Source organism: Homalodisca vitripennis, chromosome 5 (assembly GCF_021130785.1).
Source record: "Homalodisca vitripennis isolate AUS2020 chromosome 5, UT_GWSS_2.1, whole genome shotgun sequence".
NCBI lineage: Eukaryota > Metazoa > Arthropoda > Insecta > Hemiptera > Cicadellidae > Homalodisca > Homalodisca vitripennis.
This window is the reverse complement of record NC_060211.1, coordinates 34,669,939-34,689,745: the sequence shown is the minus strand read 5'-3', so window position 1 is coordinate 34,689,745 and position 19,807 is coordinate 34,669,939. Positions and strand designations below refer to the sequence as shown.

Below are 19,807 nucleotides of genomic sequence, written 5' to 3'. Positions count from 1 at the left end.
CTCAGCAAATCTAGATGCAAAAATATATCTATGTTTCCCAGCAACTTTTAACTTATTCACAGATGCACGTCCAGTTAAAAACATAGGTTTTTTGCTAGTAGTCTTAACAGGTCTATTATTATTACTAGTTTGCAAAGCATTAGGATTAAGTTTTTTGTATTTAACCTCAATAAAATTTTCTTTACGATTTACATGTTCCTTTTCTTGATTCCCTCGTTCCATGTCCAGAGTTTCAGATAACTCAGCACAGTCCACCAAACCAGCAGATGTTCCTTTATCCGTTGCTCACCACTGCCTTTACAATGTTCTTGTTTTTTCCTTTGTCAGTTGACGAAATCATGTTTGCTACAAGATCAGCTGGCCACACTGTTGGGCTTCTGCTATTGCCGACAGCTGGCTGATTCTCTGGAGCAACTACTGTAGTCAAATCCAAGCTCAAGATAAAGAGTATTATTTATAATGCATATAGAACTTGATGAATGTTATCATTGTATAATACCATTAATGTATGTTTTTTTTATTCATCATTACATTTATGGAAATTCAAACAACTCATAATATATAATAAAACACACCAGAGTAAAACTGAAATAGAATACAAAGATGACCTTTGTTCTAATCCATTAACAGAATAGACGACAAAATGTTGTGTTTTACAAATGTTATTTGTGTTGTACGCTGTGCTCAGACAAAAATTTGTGTGTATTGTAAATGAATGGAGATAGATTTTTATGTATTGTCATGTGTAAGGTCTGTCGTTCCGTCATGTACAGTATGTCATATTTATACTTTGAGCATCCTATCTTTTCAGCTACAGTATGGAATTAAACAAAGTCCTTTCCTTGCGCAGTTTGATGTTTTTTAAGTCTTGTGGTTTTAAAAGTTCTGAGCTGAAATCGGTTTCAATATTCAGTGTAACGAGATGATTAAGGTCACATAATCTTTAAAATATCCAGCTCTATATAGCCATGTTAAACAATGTAATAAACATAATTATATACAATCAAACTGTTTATCAAAATTGGAAGAAATAAACATACCGAGTTGTTGAGAAATTAGAATACTATCTGGAGGTCCCTGGGTAGGTACCGGCATCTTTGACCTCACTCGAGCAGGTCCAGGTTCTACCAGCTGGAAGGCGGGTGGACATAGGATGCTACGAAAATCATATGCACGTTGCATGTCCAAGGGAGACTGGTTAGGCTGAGCTGTTGCTCCTTGATAGGAAACCACTGACAATAAAAAATATCAATTACATTTAATTGAAATCTCTTTATTCATGAATAATATAACTAAAAAGAAATTAACCCTACAACTGGCAGTCGCCTGATTATCAGTCGATATTAATGTTTCTGTAGTGGCAGTCGCCTGAAAATCAGTCGATTTGACACGTGCCCGTTTGACATCTGTTATAATCAATACACGAACTAAACTGCAATGATTCATATACCACTGGAATCAGAAATAGTTGCTGATTTGATCGATGTATTTTGTTTTGTTTTGTATGCCATGATTTAAGTATGACATATTGAAAACGAGAGTTGTTTGTAAACAGTCGGCCATTGTTGTATTGTTACCCGGTCGCGTTATTCTTGTCCATCTAAAACGTAAGTTTATTACATGAAATAAGTGTTTTTATGTAATAAGTGTGTTTATTTATGCGTATAAATTCTCGTATATTGTGTTTTATCAGTTTATTTTGTCATGTTATGAAGAAATATATGTAAAAAAATATATTAGTGAGATTTTGTGTTCTAGGCTATGTGCAGTGTTGTGATAGTTTTAGTTAGCTTTAGGATCAATTTCATATGCGATGATCTTGATATAAAGCTTCTTTATTTATTTTTATAGGCTTACTTTTAATGTATTTTATGAATTTTTCGAGTAGGCCTAATAATTAAGGTTTTGATAAATTTTTGTAACACAGTCGTATCCATAGCAACGAATTTAGCCGTATTGTACTATCTTCAGATTAGAGTATTTCATAATTGTTTTTAATTAAAAAAAGTGTAGTAAACTATACATTTTCTAAAACTATAAAAAATTTTCAACATTTTGGGTATTTTGGAAATATTTTTTTTCACACAATATGTCTTTTATAGGTGCACCCCCACCACTTTTACATACCTTTTTTATTTTTTGAAAACAAACTTAGTAAAAAAAAGTGATAAATTTCTTATATTTTTGGGTTTTTATTTCCATGAATAAAAAGGAAATTTTCTTGTGAAAACAGTGATATATAATACATATAGGTTTATAATCAAATTATATTTAAAAAAAATAAAAAACCAATACTACTGCAAAACACCTCAAAATGGCCTGCCACTTGAGGAAATTTCAACTGCCAGCTCGAGGGTTAAGGTGTTCCTAGAACAAATAGCATTTTTACAATAAATTATGTAACAATAGCTGTATTTTGACTGACTAAAAACACTATTTATTCTGCTCTATAACATATCCTAGGTTTTTGTTGCTACTGACCATTAGGATTACTCCGATTCTTGAGCGGCATGCAGACAGGACAATCAGACCTCATGCAGTGTCTCCAATGCGAGATTATTTGACGAGAAGACGGGCATTGAGGCACAGAACAGAAATTGCCAGCATGACATGTCGTCATATGGTTGAGCAAATTCCTCATCGTCATGCAATGTGGCAGTGTACACTTAAAAACATACCAGGAACAGTTTACTTCCACCAGCAAGTAAAAAATTAAGCACCTTTTCAATCATAAATAAAATTACACTGAACGCTCATCATGAGGGTTCATACTCTTAAAGTTGAATCCTTAAATTTGATCTTTGTCTCCTGTATTGATCAGTTATATTTTTTAGATATTTGGCTTTATAATTACTTGAGAGTGTTGGTTTGCTAAAATTATTCTAATGCAATTAATATCACTAAGAAAACTTATTTAAAACATATTATTGAACAATAATTTTTGTATTGTTGAAATAAACGGATGACCCAGCAAAATATGAGTTTTGCGTTATTAACCTATTGCTATCATCCTCCTTAACAAAACAGTAGAAGCTTTTAATGGGTTCAAATGACATATAACGAAGGTATGTTATAGAACATTAAAAGTGGAACTTTTACTCTTGCGGATTAATATTTCTTCGTGTGCACCTTCGTGTGAAATATGAGATGCATGTGCTCGAGAGTGTGATAACATCGCTCTACCATTTACCAGTTCTTAACTGTGCGCGCTGCACTAGTTCTACGACACTCCACTTGGCGCTATTCACCGGTCTCTAATATCATATGTGCTCTAGCTTTAGCCACTAGGTGGCACATACATCGAGGTATTTTAAACGGGCACAACGTATAGCATTGAAAAGTTTATCTTCTCAAGCCGTAACTTCCTACTATCTTACAAGAAAAATAGTTCACTATGAATGTTCTACAATTCATTATTTATCATTTTACTATCCTAAAGCCTAATTGTTTTATTCAGAAGAATAATAGGTTAATTAGGTTAATAGGTTAACGCAAATCTCGTTTTCGGTGTGGATAAAATAAATTTGAAAATAATACATAAATATTGAACTAAACGTTCAAAAAACCAATAAATACTGTAAAAACAAACATAAGTTGAATAAATAAGCAAAACTAACGTAACCATAACTTCATATGTACCTACTATGTATTTACATACCACATATTTTTGGTAACTTCCAATCACAAAAAAATGGCTTTTCTCAATTTAAAAACAACACACAATTACAAAAAATCGCCCCTTCAATCTCGCCCCCCCTGGACATTGTCATTCGGACTATGGCCAGCCGGGGCTCAGCGACAATATGACGGGCCCTCAACCGTTCTGCGGTGTTCCAAGTTGTGATTCCTTTAGGGTTGTCTCGAAATGGGTTCACGCGGAGCATGGGAGAAGGTGGAGGATGCATCCGGACTTGAGAATGAGCAGAATGGTATTACAGACGCCTTCCTCCAGGGTGGCGTCGGACCTTCTCTCATTAAATAGATCAATGTCTTCTCAGGTTATTGGTCTTATCACGGGGCATGGTCACCTGAGGAAGCATCTTCACAGAGTCGGCATTGTTCAGGAGGATCTGCTCTGCAGAATGTGTAATGAGCAGGATGAAACTGCTGAGCACCTGTTCTTTGACTGCCCTTTAACAGCAAGGGAGCGGTATGCCATCTTTCGTATTTTAGACAGGGGTGGTGAATTTCCCCAGGAGGACCTGATAGGTTGTTTTCAGCGGTTTGTGGAACTGCTGAAATTATAGACTGGTAGGCCTCATGGTGTGTTTCCGGGGTGCGCGAAAAGCCCTCAAGTGCATGGTAGTAGGCCGCCCCAAGGGAAACAAAATCGCCGTGACTGAGTAATACGAGTAGACACCTTTGTTAAGAGACTGCACGAACCTGTAGATGGTGCATAACTAAAATGTTCGAACCGCAGAACACACAGAAAAGCTATTGGGAGCATGTAACACAAAAAATAATAGATAACATGAAGCACATTACATGAATATATTTACAAATTTACATCTACATTTCAATTATTAAAAAAACAAAGTTATTTGTGACTTCTACCCTGTAAAACAATATATATTTTTGTTGAGGAGGATGAGCAGAATACAGTATATTAATAATGTTGAAATTTTGATTCGCTATTCTGGCTGTTAACTCCACTGATACCATAATTTTATACATGGATATAGAACAATTTCCAAATTAACTTCAAGTTTTGAACTAAACTGGAAGATAGTTATACAAGATAACATAAAAACGATTATTAGAATTAACACTGAAATAACTAATCCAGTATTTCAGCCGGCCAGAAAGGGCTTCAATTCAATTCAATTCAATTCTTTTTATTGCATAAGGTACACAGAAGTACATCGCAATCGTCAATATAGTATAAATCTAAACTTAAATATAAAAGTGCTATCAACAAAATCACATTGAATAGTAGTCAAAAGAAAGAAATAAGTACACAAAAACAATTATTTAAATTAAAATTTAAAAGCCACTGTCAGAGAGGAATTCATTTACACTATAAAATTCCTTTACTATTAAGTATCTCCTCAGGTTTCTTTTAAAAATTGTCAGTTCACAAACCTCCTTCAAAGTTTGAGAGAGAGCATTATAAAAAATTACACCCGCGTGCATCACTCTAGTCTCGTGCAGGGACAATCGATGTGAGGGAGTACGAAGCAAAGTGCCGTGCCTCGTCGGGTAGGCATGAGTGCTTCCCACTGACGGAATCTGACACAGATGCTTCCTCACATACATGACAACTCTAAAAATGTAAAGGGATGTCATTGTTAGAATGTTGAGATTCCTAAATAAACCACGGCATGAATGAAGATTTGGGACCCTGCATATGATCCGTACAGCTCTCTTTTGGACCAAAAATGCATGTTCTGCAGGGGAGGCTCCACCCCAGACCTCAATCCCATACGCCAACAACGAAGCGAAACACCCGTGGTAAGCAGTCACCAACCCATCTCTGTCCATAAAAGTACTCAGAGTTCGTAATGCAAAACACATTTGACTCAGTTTACCACACAACCCAGATACATGAGTAGACCACTGCAATCTACTATCGATGGTTACACCCAGGAAACACGTAGATTTAGATGGTTCTAATGAAGTTTCATTTATGTTAATCAATAAATCAGAGTGTTGCTTATTTTTTGTTAGAAACTGAATAAATGTGGTTTTCTTAGCATTCAACATTAGGTTATTTTTCGAGAGCCAACTGTCAATATTTACGAGGGAAGAAGATGCTCGTAGGTCCACATCACTATCCGAGCCACCGAGAAGAACCGTAGCATCACCCGCGTAGAGTACCAAATTTGCGTCCCCCCTGCACACATGAATATCGTTAATGTAGAGGATAAAAAGTAATGGGCCTAGAATGGAACCCTGCGGCACTCCATACTTGTTCTCAATCAAACCTGATTTCGAAAACCCAACCTGAACGAACTGCTGCCTGTGAGTTAAATACGATTGTAGCCATGAAAGAGCTACGCCTCTAACTCCATAACCTTCCAGCTTAGAACACAATATGTTATGGTCTACACGATCGAACGCCTTTGAAAGGTCGCAAAAGATTCCTAAGGCTGCCTGGCGTTTTTCTAGGTGGTCAATAATTTGGTCAACAAGAGAAATCACTGCGTCAGCTGTTGAATGATTCTGTCTAAATCCAAACTGATTTGGGACCAGTACATTGTGGCGCTGTAAAAAAGCAGTCAAACGAGAACAAACGAGTCTCTCCAGCACCTTAGATAAAGTAGGCAAGAGAGACACCGGTCTGTAGTTGTCCGCACATTCCCGATCACCTTTCTTAAAAACTGGCACAACTTTAGCTATTTTGAAACAATTTGGGAAAACACCACCTGCAATTGATTCATTGAACAGAATACACATTTGATTTAGAAAACAACCGTAACATTGCTTCAACAACCAAGCGGACATTTCATCAACCCCCGAAGACTTTTTGGTTTTCATTGATATGATGCTTTTTTCAATCTCATCCGGTGTGATTGGCATAATAAAGAAAGATTGAGGGATTACTCTTCCACGTGAACATGCTCCACTATCCAAACGCAAGCCATCAATTGATTGCACACCACAGAAGACTGAATTAAACATGCTAGCAACTTCCCCAGGTGAATCAACCACAACTCCTCCATTCAACAAAGCAATATTTTCATGCGGTTTCGTGTCTCTAGTTTCACGTTTGATAATTTCCCAAACTGTCTTTTGTTTGTTGTCGCTATCGGAAATTGCTCTAGATGTTAGTAAACATTTACGGCAGTTTACAAGATTCCTCAGAATAGTACGACGCCGATTGAGCAGGCGTTTCAAATCCGGATCACCAAAATCCCTAACCAAAATTGATAGATCTCTGTTTTTGGACGCCATCTCCTTAATTTTGTAATCAAACTCAAAAGTTGCATTGTATTTTTGTTTAGGCCTCGACTCTTTAAACGGGAAGGAGATTGAAAAAGCTTTATTAATTAAATTCATGAATGCTTCAAACTTTGAATTCACATCCTTTAATGTTGATAAAATGGACCAATCCGTTGAAGCCAGTATGGACTTGAAATTTTGAATCTGGTTCTTGGAGAACACTCGTTTTAAAATAGAGACCCTTTCTACCCTCAGACACTTGGTGAGATAAATAATTTGAGAATGATGATCGGACAATCCATTAAATGTCACCTCACATCGGATGTTACTTTGAACATCTGTAAAAACATTATCCAGAAGAGATGCACCGGTTGCAGTTAATCTTGTTGGTTGATTTAAAATTTCCCTCATGTTAAAGGAGAAAAATACTTGTCATAATAATGTAACATGAGAATCGTTACTTGCTAAAAAGTTCAAGTTAAAGTCCCCACATATTATAGTTCGTTGATTTCGCCTTAATAGGCCAGTCAACAGCTGCTCCATTTTAAGCAAAAAATCGTTTTTGTTTTTACAGGGTGGACGATAGACACAAACCAAATTAATTACTGAAGTGTCCAAGAAAGACTGATCACCAACTTTAAACTCTAATTTTACAATTGCGCATTCAAAGCAATCTTCATTTGAAAATTCAATTTCCAGCTCGGCTAGCCGTGTTACAGAGAAATCAAATATTGACTCATTGTGTCTAAAGATGGCCACCCCACCGCCAGCGGAATTTTTCCGACAGAAAGATGTTACACATGAATACTGTGGGATTACCACCAACTCCCCATCGCCCAACCAGTGTTCTGTGAGGCAGATTATATCAGGGGCCCGAGCCCACGACAAGCAGAGCTCCGAAACCTTGTGTCTAACGCTCCTTATATTTTGATGGTATATGCTGAATTCATCCCCATTTCTGCTACCAGCTGTTTCTACTAAGGTAGAAAAATTGTCAAACTCCTCTAATTTCGATGAATTCTCCTCTGGCCAGTTTTCACTAAAAAATCTGAATCATCATTTACGGATAAAGGCAAATGTGGAAAACTATTCAAGTCCGATAACTTAAGTCCATCCTTGATCATTAATGTCGGAAGCGCTGCTGGATCCCCGGTCAATGATGCTGTCGGTCTGCCCTCCACCGGTGCACGGCCGCAGTCTCCAGTTGCCGCAGGATGTGTTGCCGTCACGTCTACGTTCTGGCACCTCTCACCATTCAGCTCAGTTGCAGAGATTTGCTGTGTTTCTGGAGCCAGCTGCAATGTGTTCTCTGTCGAAGATGAAGCGATCTCATGGGTAGGAACGCAGTCTTGACGATTCACATTTTTCAAGGACTTCAGCATTTCTCCGCATAGTATGTTTTTGCCAAGGCCATTCAGGTGTTGGCCATGCCGGGTGAATAATTTTCTACTGAAAGTACTAACGTCCACAATAGGTACTCTTTCTTGTTTTAATATGTTTAAATTTTCGTTAATTCTTTTAATTTCTCTATTAATTAGTCCGTTAGGAGGGAGATCATGTCGGTGAAATAAATTTACCACTACAAAATTTGTATGTCTATTCGTCTTAACAAACTGAGTGAGTTGTTCCACCACGGAGTTCCCTGGCGACCTTCTATCCTCGTTAATGGTGCTGACATCATTAGAACCCGCCATTATGAAAACAGCATCCTTATCTCCACGCGTTGATGCCAACTCTTCACAGTTTTTTAGTACATAATGAAGAGGAGCGCCAGCGTTTGCACAAACAAACACACCCGAATGTCTGTTCAGATGTTTACACAATTTGTCTGTCAAATTTTTTGCATGGCTATCTCCATATACATCTACAAGTTCAATAGGATTTTTCTCCGTTGAACTGTATGACCTGGACTCGTGTCTTATTGGACCACTACCGAGACCGACTGATCTTTGTATTGTGTTTTTACGAGAATAGTTCTTTCCTTTTCTTGTTCCCCTCTGTAAGTTTGATGGGAATAGCTCACTCTCTTCTTCCTCGGACAAAACTGTAAATCTGTTATTAATTTCCAAAAACTCAGGATATTGTGAATTTTCCTTAGCTGCTAGAACTCCTTCCTCCATTGTTCGGATAGTGGAAATCATTTTTTCTGCTTCCTCTTGTAGTATTTTGCATTGAACACAATTCTCTTCGTTTTCTGTCTGTAGTGATTTATCTGAGGATTTAATTTCTGTTTGGATGGACGAGTCACATGTAAAGACATTAGTCTTCGCCAATGCTTGAACATTCACAACTCTGTGCCTGTTTAACTCAACTTTCGCTTCTTCAAGCTGTCTAGTCAACTCCTGTATCTTATCCACCAAACCAGCTTGTCTACTAGTTAGTTCACTAATCCGACCCACTAACTCATCCTTAGTTTTCAAATGCATGTCTTCAGTCTGGCACTCGACGCTGTACTTCTTTTTAGCACATATTAATTGCGATATTAGTGGGGAGGATGGCAGGGCACTATATTGACTGGCATCTGTCGTTAAGATATTACCAGGAGATGTTATTAACGGGCTAGGTGACAAAGTCCTCATCGTAATCGGGTGATCGCCAGAATGTTTCTCGTTGCAGATAGCTATTAGTGTTGTTTTTGTTGAATCCGTTCTCAACGATGCTCCACAGGTACGGCCAAGACAACTCCAGTTTATATCACCATTAGCATATTCTCTCCTTTCCCTATATTTATGATTCTTAAAAACGATACAATCTTTACCACTTTTTGTTTGTTCAAGAGTAAAGTCCATGTTACGTACTATGCTCACTGTAATCGATTAATAATAGGGATTATCTACACACGCTCCAAAAGTTACAATATGTGAACCTTCAACTTATCTGAAGACTTCCTCAACATAGTTATATAGTGCAGGGATAGTATCTTCTAGATTGCAGGCGAATCAATCTGACTGTGCGTGGGTTCCAATTATCTTTACTTAATAGTTAGTTCCGCCGGGGCGATCATAGATAGCGGAGCCGTTCACTCCAGATACGATGATATCAGAGCGCGTGCGCCAATCTCAATGAGTGGCAACAGGACCTCGTGTACGATTTCCAATTATTAAAACGACCTTTAGAGGTTATCTCATTAATATTGTACAATGATATTATGTACTTACGGTGAAGGATAGTTTAAGCGATTGCACTATTTCACGCACGATACGATAACGACCGTTCAGAGTTCCGTTTATAGACGATTATATTTAAAAACTGGATAAAAATATTAAATTTGTCAAGACTCAATTATAACTCAGCTGGTTACCCCCACTCGCTTCCGGAACAAAAAAAACCTTCCTAGCTTCTGGAACAAATACAAATTCTAATAGAATGAAAAAATGTGTTTTGTCTACTGAGCCTAATATCCACTTTTTTATTTAAGATCTTTTAACAGACTATTCTTAAACTCAAATATAGTAATGTATTTTTTTAAAGAAAATGGAAAAGTATTAAATGACAAAACTGAAATGCAAAATTGTAAAAAAAATCTTTAAGGCAACTACATACAATCTAAACATGATTAATTCATCTTAAGAGTTAATCATAATTTTTTTTTAAATTTACCTAAATTGTTAAAATTGAATGCAGTATAACATTATCACCGTACCTGCCATGTCTCACCGTTTTCCCGGCTCTCCCACCCTTGACACTTGTATGCATGGAGAAGCAGCACCAGTTGTTGTTGTATCAGTTTCTGTTTCTCGGCATCAGGAATGGAGGTAGAGGGTTTGGTGGGGGTCTGGGTCTGCTGCGCCATCCCAACCTCATTGGTTACCACTTGACCACCTGTACATTCAAAATTTATATTTTCAATAACATTACACACATTTAGTTCAATTTAAGGAGAGAATATTCTAAGAAAGAAAACTAAAGCTTTAACAATGTTGCTGAATGTTAACAGAGTTTCAAATACATGAGAGCAATATTTTAACAAGAAGTTGTTAGCCACAAAACACAACTTTAGGACAGCCAAAAGAGGCAAGAAACCTTGGTATGAGTCAAGAGCCAAAAACTACAATGTTGTAGAAGAAATTTTAATGACCTAGAAACAACTAAAAAATCTCTCGGCATTTAACAGTTTATTTTAGTCACTTGCAAAAACATGACTATTGTAAACTTCTTTCCGTACCAATTTTTCTTAAAAGTAATGTATGAAGAAAACCACATCCAATCTTTACTTATGAAAATGTCTGTCATGTAGATATTTATTGTAGAATACAATATCAATGTTGTAGGTGGAGCTTATATTGGTACTGATAACTTATTTACATCTATATATATATAAAAGAAAGTCGTGTTAGTTACACTATTTATAAGTCAAGAACGGCTGAACCAATTTGGCTGAAAATTGGTAAGGAGGTAGCTAAGAACTGGGAGAAGGACATAGGATACTTTTTATCCCGTTCCCGATTCAGGATTCTGCCCCACTGGTCTCTAAAAGTTACAAAAATACCCGTAAGAAATGCATTGCAGCAAACATATGTTATTAAGTGAAAGAGCCTGTTCAAATTTAATCAGCTGTTCTTTGTAAACATATATAATGCGAGAAAAGAAACATGTTTATATCGTTTAATTACTATTTTTAAATTTCTTTATACCTATAGTTTGAAAGCATAGAGTAAAAAGACTGTATCTTGAAAAAAACAATTGCCTGAATTCCAAAATGTAAACAAACAACTGTAAATTTGATTGACACTTTGACAGCTGCCTGTGTCATTTTTCTGGGTTACTCAGTCAAACAAAATGAAATCATGGCTACTGACATATAGATTGTCCTTTCAGTTTTACTTGATAATCAGTCAATCATGAAGTGATTTTTTTTACCTTTGCAACAATCTGTTGGTTTTTAAAAAAGACAAACAACTTATTACTTCGATTGCTTTCGGTTCGGATAACTTTGTTTCGCACGAAATTAAACGATTTGCGAGTGTTTGTGAACATTGAGAGGATTATTATAAAGATGCCACGACCCAGAAGATCAAATCTGTCTCAACAAAGCCGTAATGCAAGAAGGCTTCGTAACGTTGTGAACAATTCTACTGAAGAAGAACGTGAAATCGGACGACTAGAGCGTCGTGTTGGTATGGCCCAATATGTCTGCAAATATGTTACTAAAGGAAGTGATATGGCAGTTTTTGGAATCCAAGCCTCTAACACCTACGATGAAATCATGCGTTATCAAGTTGGTCGATATGTAAACTGCAATGAGGCAATTTGGCGTATATTCTCATTTCCTATTTATGAATGCCATCCTACTGTTTTACATTTGTCGGTTCATCTTGAGAATGGTCAACGAGTGTATTTCACCGAATCTAATGTGGTCCAACGTGCTGCTTTACCTCCAGCGACAACATTGACCAGTTTTTTTTAGATTTGTCAGAGCGATCTGTTCGCACAAACTTTGCTATACTCTGAGATGCCACGATACTATACTTGGAACTCTTCATCAAAAAATTTCAACGTCGGAAGCAAGGCGATGTGGTTACTGGTCATCCAGGTGTACGTTCTACAGATGCTCTGGGTCGTATTTACACAGTTAATCCGAAGAATGATGAATGCTTCTTTTTGCGATTGTTGTTGGTAAATGTCCGAGGGCCAACATAATGCGCTGAAACTGCCTTTGAATCTTCAAACCATTGAGCAACAAACGTGCAACATATCAAAGAACTCAGCAATGACAAAAATTTTAGTAGCGTCAAAAATCATTATCTGGGACGATTTCACAATGGCCCATAAACGTCATTGGAAGCACTTGATAGAACATTGAAAGATCTGCGCAATGACACAAGATGTTTTGGAGGCGCATTAATTTTACTGTCTGGTGATTTCCACCAAACACTGCCAGTTATTCCTAGATCGACTGCTGCTGATGAAATAAACGCTTGCCTAAAATCATCAAATTTGTGGCGTTATGTAAAAAAACTACAGTTGACTGCAAATATGAGAGTTGAATTATTAAACGATCCATCTGCTCAAAAATTTTCTAATCAGTTGTTGACTATTGGTAATGGTTGTGTTTCTGTAGACCAAGAAAGTGGATTGATTTCATTTCCATCCAATTTTTGCACATTTATCTCAACAAAACATGAACTAATCAGCAAAGTATTCCCAAATATCAATACTAATCACAAAAATAACAGTTGAGTGAGCGATCAATCTTGGCAGCTAGGAACAAGGATGTGGATGACTTGAACTTTTTAATTCAGAGTCAAATTGATGGTACTCTGCAAACATTCAAATCTATTGATTGCGTAACAAATGAAGGTGAGGCCACTAACTATCCAACTGAATTTTTAAACTCTTTGGATGTGCCCGGCTTACCACCCCATAATTTACTTTTGAAGGTTGGTGCAGTAGTCATAATGCTTCGCAATCTAAATCAACCAAAATTATGTAATGAAACGCGTTTGGTTGTAAAAAAATTGATGATAAATGTGATTCACGCGACGATTCTTAAAGGAAAATTTAAAGGTGAGGAAGTTCTTATTCCAAGGATTCCGATGATTCCTACCGATATGCCTTTTGAATTTAAACGAACTCAGTTTCCGATTCGTCTTACATTTGCCATGACGATCAATAAATCACAAGGCCAATCTTTGAGCGTTTCTGGACTAAATTTAGAAAATCCATGTTTTTCTCGTGGACAACTATATGTGGCATGTTCACGTGTCAGCAAACCATCTGCTTTATTCATTCTTGCACCTAATAACAAGACAAAAAATGTTGTATATCACAAGGTACTCGACTGAAGAAAGAGAATCAATATTAATAAATTAATGTATCTGTTGCTTTGCTGCTTATTGCGATTTAAATTATTTTAGATAACTTACGAATTGTGTTTTTTATTTTGTTTTTCTATTTAAATTTCAGATTAGTTGTGAAGGAAAAAAAATTAGATAGGACCTAATTTGATTTATTTTTTACTTTGTCTTTTATTCTGCACATTTCAAGCACCAATGTGGATGCTGTGGACCCTTTAAGGCGGTACGAAGTTCGCCGGGTCAGCTAGTTGAAACATAAAACCAATATTTAACACTTTTATTATTTTGTGAAGCCTTTCGATATCAAGGATATCTTCTTCAGACACATCACAAAATATTTTATAAATAAATGTTTGTTATGTTATTGTCATTTTATTATTGTTTATGAGATTGTCACTATGTGTATTATATTAATTATTTAAATTTTTAATATGATTGTTATTATAACTATAAATATGGTGATATGATTAATAAACTCATATTCTATATATGAGTACAATGATATAGAACCAATCAATGATTAATCATTGATAATTGATGATTAAGTATCAATGATTATACTAAGTGATATAAAAACCGGGTCCGTTTATTGTACTCTACTCTTTTTCTGTAACTTATTAACACTCTAACTGTCAACTGCCGTATATACTGCAGTTATGCCACTCGTGTACTGACATTGCCGTATATATAGCGGTAAGCAGACATTTCGGAAATCGGTTATTATTTGTGAATTTTCTAGGTTTCAGTTTAAAACAATCGATGATAAAATAAATACCTCGAGCTATAGATTGAGGTATATTTTGCTCAATAAATCAAACTTTATTCCTCTTAGTACGGTTAGAAGAAACATCTTGTGCGAGCAACTGTTTTGACTATGACCAGCTGACCGGGCCAACTGTCTTTTATTAGTTAAGTTTGTTGTCGTTGTGTTTTGGTGTCTGTCTAATTGATTTATTTTAAGTTTATGTTTTGTTTTGGTTATTAGTAACATGCCTGATGAAGTTATACTAAATTTTAGGAACAAATTGAGTGATTTGAGAGAACTATTAGCTTAATTGGAACTGGCATCATTATCAGGCTTCTTCAAGGATATGTGTCTATCCTTGAAGAAGTCCCTGGAAGTGTCTATCAGAATTTCTTAAATGTCGGCACTTTTCATGCAATTTGCAGGCTCTCACGGTAAATTCATACAATTTTTTTTTTTATTTAAGTACAAAGTGTTATACATCAATGTTTTTGTTATAAAACAGAGAATAAAACTAAATAAGTTTTAATAGGAGATTTTAAAAAATAAAAAAAATATGCCATTTATCGTGACTATAATTTTATGTGTGAAAAAATTATGTTACATAAAACTATCCTCACAAAAATTTAAGATGAATAGAACATGTAGGATAGCCAAATTGTAGCCAATTTAGTTATAAACACAAAAATATATAGTTTTATTGGTTAAAAAATAAAAAAAGCGATAACAATTATGTTTATACAGAAAAGTGCAAATTTGCTGTTTTTCAGTTGCTAGGCAACACAATGAAATAAGTACTATCAAACAAATATTCAATATGTTTTTTTACCTTTTTTATGTTTGATGATATAGAGTAATATATAACAGTTTTTAACATTTTATAATTGAAGAAAAAAAAACAAAATATATTTACACTAGGTTTTTGGTTTCCTACTCTGAGTCACTTGCTTCTTCTGGCAATACATATTGCTTTTTGGCTCCTTTCAGAGTCCTCTTGAAGTGTTGCAATTCACTATAGCACTTAGGATGGACTAAATTAGAGTCATTATATTAAAACTAATTAGAAGCCATTGTGGTCATATGTGGCTTGATAAGATCTAAAGCCAGAGGGTAGGCAAAAACGAGAAACAGGAGAATTTTATTATTCACATCCTTTAGAAGTAGCATTTGAGAAACTTCCTTCAAGGAAGCTTTTCACCAGTGTTGCCATTTAGTATTACTTAGGCATTTATTCCACCAATATCAAGGATAGAGTAAAAGATGTGCAGCGGCAATTGAAATGATATTCTCCCGACTGAATAACTGGATGTCAATGCGTCAACTACATCGACTCCTCCCTTGATTTTTATAAAAAGAAATAATTATTTTTTTAGAGTCCCCACTACTGTCAAGTTCTTTTGAGTCGCTAACTCATTAACAACTTGCACTGAGAAAACCAATTGTCCATAGTGATATTTCGGCCCGATCCATGGTATGGTGCAGTCATTCTCTTCACTACTGCGTTTGTTGAGTTTTCAACACGAAAAGGGCCATCTGGTTGTCTTGGAAAGTACACTTCTAAATTATGTGTATAAAACATTTTAGCATCCGTCACTGCAAACATCTTCAAACCATACTTTGCTGGGTTTTTAGGCATGTACTGTTTAAAACTGCAGGCTCCTCTGAAGGATTCCAACATTTCATCCAGTGTTAGGTATTTCCCAACGCTGTAGGCTTATTGACATTTTTTGACAAACACTTCAAATAAGTTCCTTACCGGTGCGAGTTTGTCAAGAGCTTGTCTTCATACTCTTGTTTTGTGCATCATCAAAGCGCAGAGCTCAGTCAATAGATAAAAATCATCTGTAACTTATAACAAGCCTAAATATTTCAGCTGCAGTTCCACCAACCGCACAAACATCTTTTACATTGACATGGAAAGATCTCATTAACCCACTCAAACAAAACAATCCAATTAGTGCCTTAATTTCAGTTACATCTGATTCACGACTGTACTTTTCTCTAATTTTCTGAAGTTTGTTCTTAATGTACTGTGTTATTTCTTCTAAAACCTGAATAGGGAAAAAAGGCTCCATACTTCCAAAACTGTTGTAGCGTTTCTAGCTTACACAATAACTCCAAGAAGATGTTTCTATGAGCTCGGCGTCAATTCTGGTTGGGCTTATAAATATTCCACCTGGTTATGTTATCACGACCGATATAGTAAGGATGATTGTTGTCTTCTTCAGCTACATCTTCTGCTGCTGATTGTTCACTCTCACTATTATGGTTACTGTTCATTTCCTCGTCAACATCAGAATCGTTAGATGCGTTTCCATCTAAACCTGAATTATCTTCTATTCTAATTCTTCCTCTAGCCATTGGACTATTACATTGTTATTCATGATGTTAAACACAAAATAACACCATACATAAGAAAAAAATATACGCAAAACAAACTATTTAATATGTAAAAAATGTTAAAAACACTGACGCTGTAGTCGAGATGAGCGCGTTGCTCACTACCGAGTGGAACTGGTAAACACAGAGGCACTGCACAAACTGAAGGTCAACTATCCACTTGGGTGCTCAATCCCTCCACTCACGACGTTCCGAACGGCAGCTACTCATGGTTACTAGTCGATATCTCGCTACAATCGATTTTGAGAGCAAAAACATTTTCCAAGCTCACAACTCGACCAACCCCAGTTTAAGTAAAAGGACTTAAGAGGTGTGTCCAAAAAGTATCCGACCTTGACGTCTGGCATTAACTGACGTTACTTGGCGGCAACGGCAATCTGGTCCCCTTCAAAGTACACCCCTCCACAAGCCACTACCTTATTCCAACGCTCCTCTCACTTCTGGAAACACTCCTTAAATTCATTTTGCGGAATGGCTAACAGGTCCTTCATCGCATTTTGTTTTATTTGTTCAACATCGTCAAATCTTTTTCCTTTCAAAGGAATTTTTAATTTCAGAAATAGCCAGAAGTCACAAGGAGCTATGTCAGGACTGTAGGGAGGCTGTCGTAGTTGGTTGATGTTGTGTTTTTGAGCAAAAAACGCTGAATAAGATTTGAGGAATGAGCTGGTTGTCGTGGTGCAGGATCCTGTCACGGCTTGTCCACAGTTCAGGTTCACTGCATCTCGTAGCCGCCTTAGGACCTCAAGATAATACTCCTTATTCACTGTTCGGCCTCTTGGAGCATATTCATGATGAACAACGCCGTCCTGGTCAAAAAAACTGACAGCATTGTCTTGACATTGCTTCGACTTTGTCTTGCTTTTTTTCGGCCGTTACTCTTCACGAGTTTTCCACTGTGAAGATTGAGCCTTTGTTTCAGAGTCGTAGCCATAAACCCATGACTCTTCATCAATAATAACTTTTTTAAATAGCCCTGGGTCACTTTTTATCAAATCCAGATTGTCCTGTGTGATTTCAAGTCGACAGTTCTATTGGTCTTCTGTCAGCAGCCGAGGAACAAATATTGCCGAAACACGGTTCATTTTTAAATCTTCGTGTAAAATGTTACAAACTGACAATTTTCATTAATTGCTGCACGAACACGTTCAACACTTTCAGCGTTTCTGGCCTGCCAGATCGGTCATCACTCTCCACTGATATGCGGCCATTTTGAAACCGCCTAAACCAATGTTATGTTATGTAATGTAATGTTATGAGAGTTATGTAAGTGATGTGTTGTGATGCTTGGAGTGTGTTGATAAAATGGTTATATTTTTAATAATTATGCTTTAAAAGTGACTCTTGTACAATCATTTCGATACTGTAAGATTTGATGAATATTTTAAATAATGGTTTTACAGTTTTTGCCTGGTATTTTTATAGTAATATTTAAAGTTTTATAAACTGTTCAATTTAACCTCAAACTTATTAAATAAGACTAATCTACCTATGTGTAATTAAAACATACATACTGTGATATAATAGACACTGTATTAAGATCCGATATCAAATATTCAAACTTATTCACTCAAATTACAATTGTATAATATCAAATTTTATTCATGATGAAACAATAAACAACAGTATCTTCAAGCAAGGAATTACAGTGAGCAACAGAACTGACACTGGTGGCAGATCAACTTAGTCATTATCAGCAACAGCTGTGGATCAGTGGTTAAGGTCACTAGTTACTAGTGTTGGCTATACAACTGGAGCAGGTTCTAATCCAGCTGGAGTCATTGACTTTTTGCTACCATAAAAATTAAAAATATATATATATATATATATTAAAAATTAAAGTTTTTATTCCTTTTTACTCATATTTTTCTTTTATAAAGCTAAATCACATTTCTAATAAATTTAATAAACTGTTACTATTTCTTCATTTGATTACAATGAGTTTGACACAAAAAAATAGATTACCAAAAGGCTGGATTAAGGAGGAAAAAATAAGAAAAAATGGTCTCAGTAAGGGAAAAAAGGACATTTATATTAAATAACCTGGAGGTAAAATTTTTAGGTCCAAAAAAGAACTTGAAAACTATATCTCTGAAAAAAATCTTCCTTTTAAAATTGGAAATTTCTACTGTAGTCAAAAGAAAATAAATGGTAATGATTCATCGGTATCAAGCCTTAATGATTCCTCTAGTCAAGAGTCTCTTAATTCATCCATATCGCTAAATATGACCTTAACAAAATCTACAAAAACTATTGAAATACAAACAGAACTAGACTCCAGCTCTCTAAAAAAAACCCTTGAAGTAGAAACACAAACAGATTGCTTTCTTTGGAAAAGAAATAAAATAACTGAAGAACTGCTGAGTAAAAACTGGTTAACTGATGTCACAATAGAGCCTTACCTACAAAAGATTAATGACACATATCTAAAATCTAAATCATGTACCATCATTAGCCCTTTGATTTCCCATGCATTGAAAAATTTGCAAGATTACAGATTTTTACTTGACCCATTAAATATTCACTCAAAAAATAAGATAATATTACCTGTCAATGATGCTGAGCTTTTCAATAATGAAAGCGGATCCCACTGGAGTATTTTAGTGTATGACAAAATGAGTAATAAGTTCTTACATTTTGACTCCTTACAAGACTATAATCTATCCTCAGCTACAAAGATTGCAGAGAAAATAAAAAATTATTTCGGTGGAATTTCCCTGGCAGCCACTTTCAAGTGTGTGAACTCGCCACAACAACCTAACAACTACGATTGTGGAATATTTGCTTGCTGGATAGTGGAGTCTCTGGTTGAGGATATTATGAATGATGAAGAATTTAACTTAGATTTTATTCAAAAGACTAGTTTAGCTGAATCAGACCTAGTAAAAAAGCGGTCTTTAATGGCATATCATCTGCTAAATGCTTCAAACCCAAGTGATGACATATTTTACACAACAATGATAACAAAACTGGACGAAAAGGC

At 35.8% G+C, this 19,807-nt stretch overlaps 1 protein-coding gene across 5 annotated transcripts in view; it reads right to left on the bottom strand.

The window, feature by feature from the left end:
• Positions 1-19,807, bottom strand: part of LOC124361981 (CREB-binding protein-like) — a 64,952-nt gene that overhangs the window by 33,689 nt on the left and 11,456 nt on the right. For 4 of the 5 annotated variants that reach the window (XM_046816095.1, XM_046816094.1, XM_046816093.1 and 1 more), the window contains exons 2-4: positions 10,526-10,704; positions 2,482-2,665; positions 1,041-1,232 (exon numbers count right to left, since the gene is read on the bottom strand). In XM_046816095.1, the coding sequence (XP_046672051.1) occupies positions 1,041-1,232; positions 2,482-2,665; positions 10,526-10,675 (526 nt within the window). In that variant the 5' untranslated portion in view covers positions 10,676-10,704. Of the gene's footprint in view, positions 1-1,040; positions 1,233-2,481; positions 2,666-10,525; positions 10,705-18,338; positions 18,449-19,807 lie in introns of those variants that run through there. The other variant, XM_046816097.1, reaches the window with a different exon arrangement.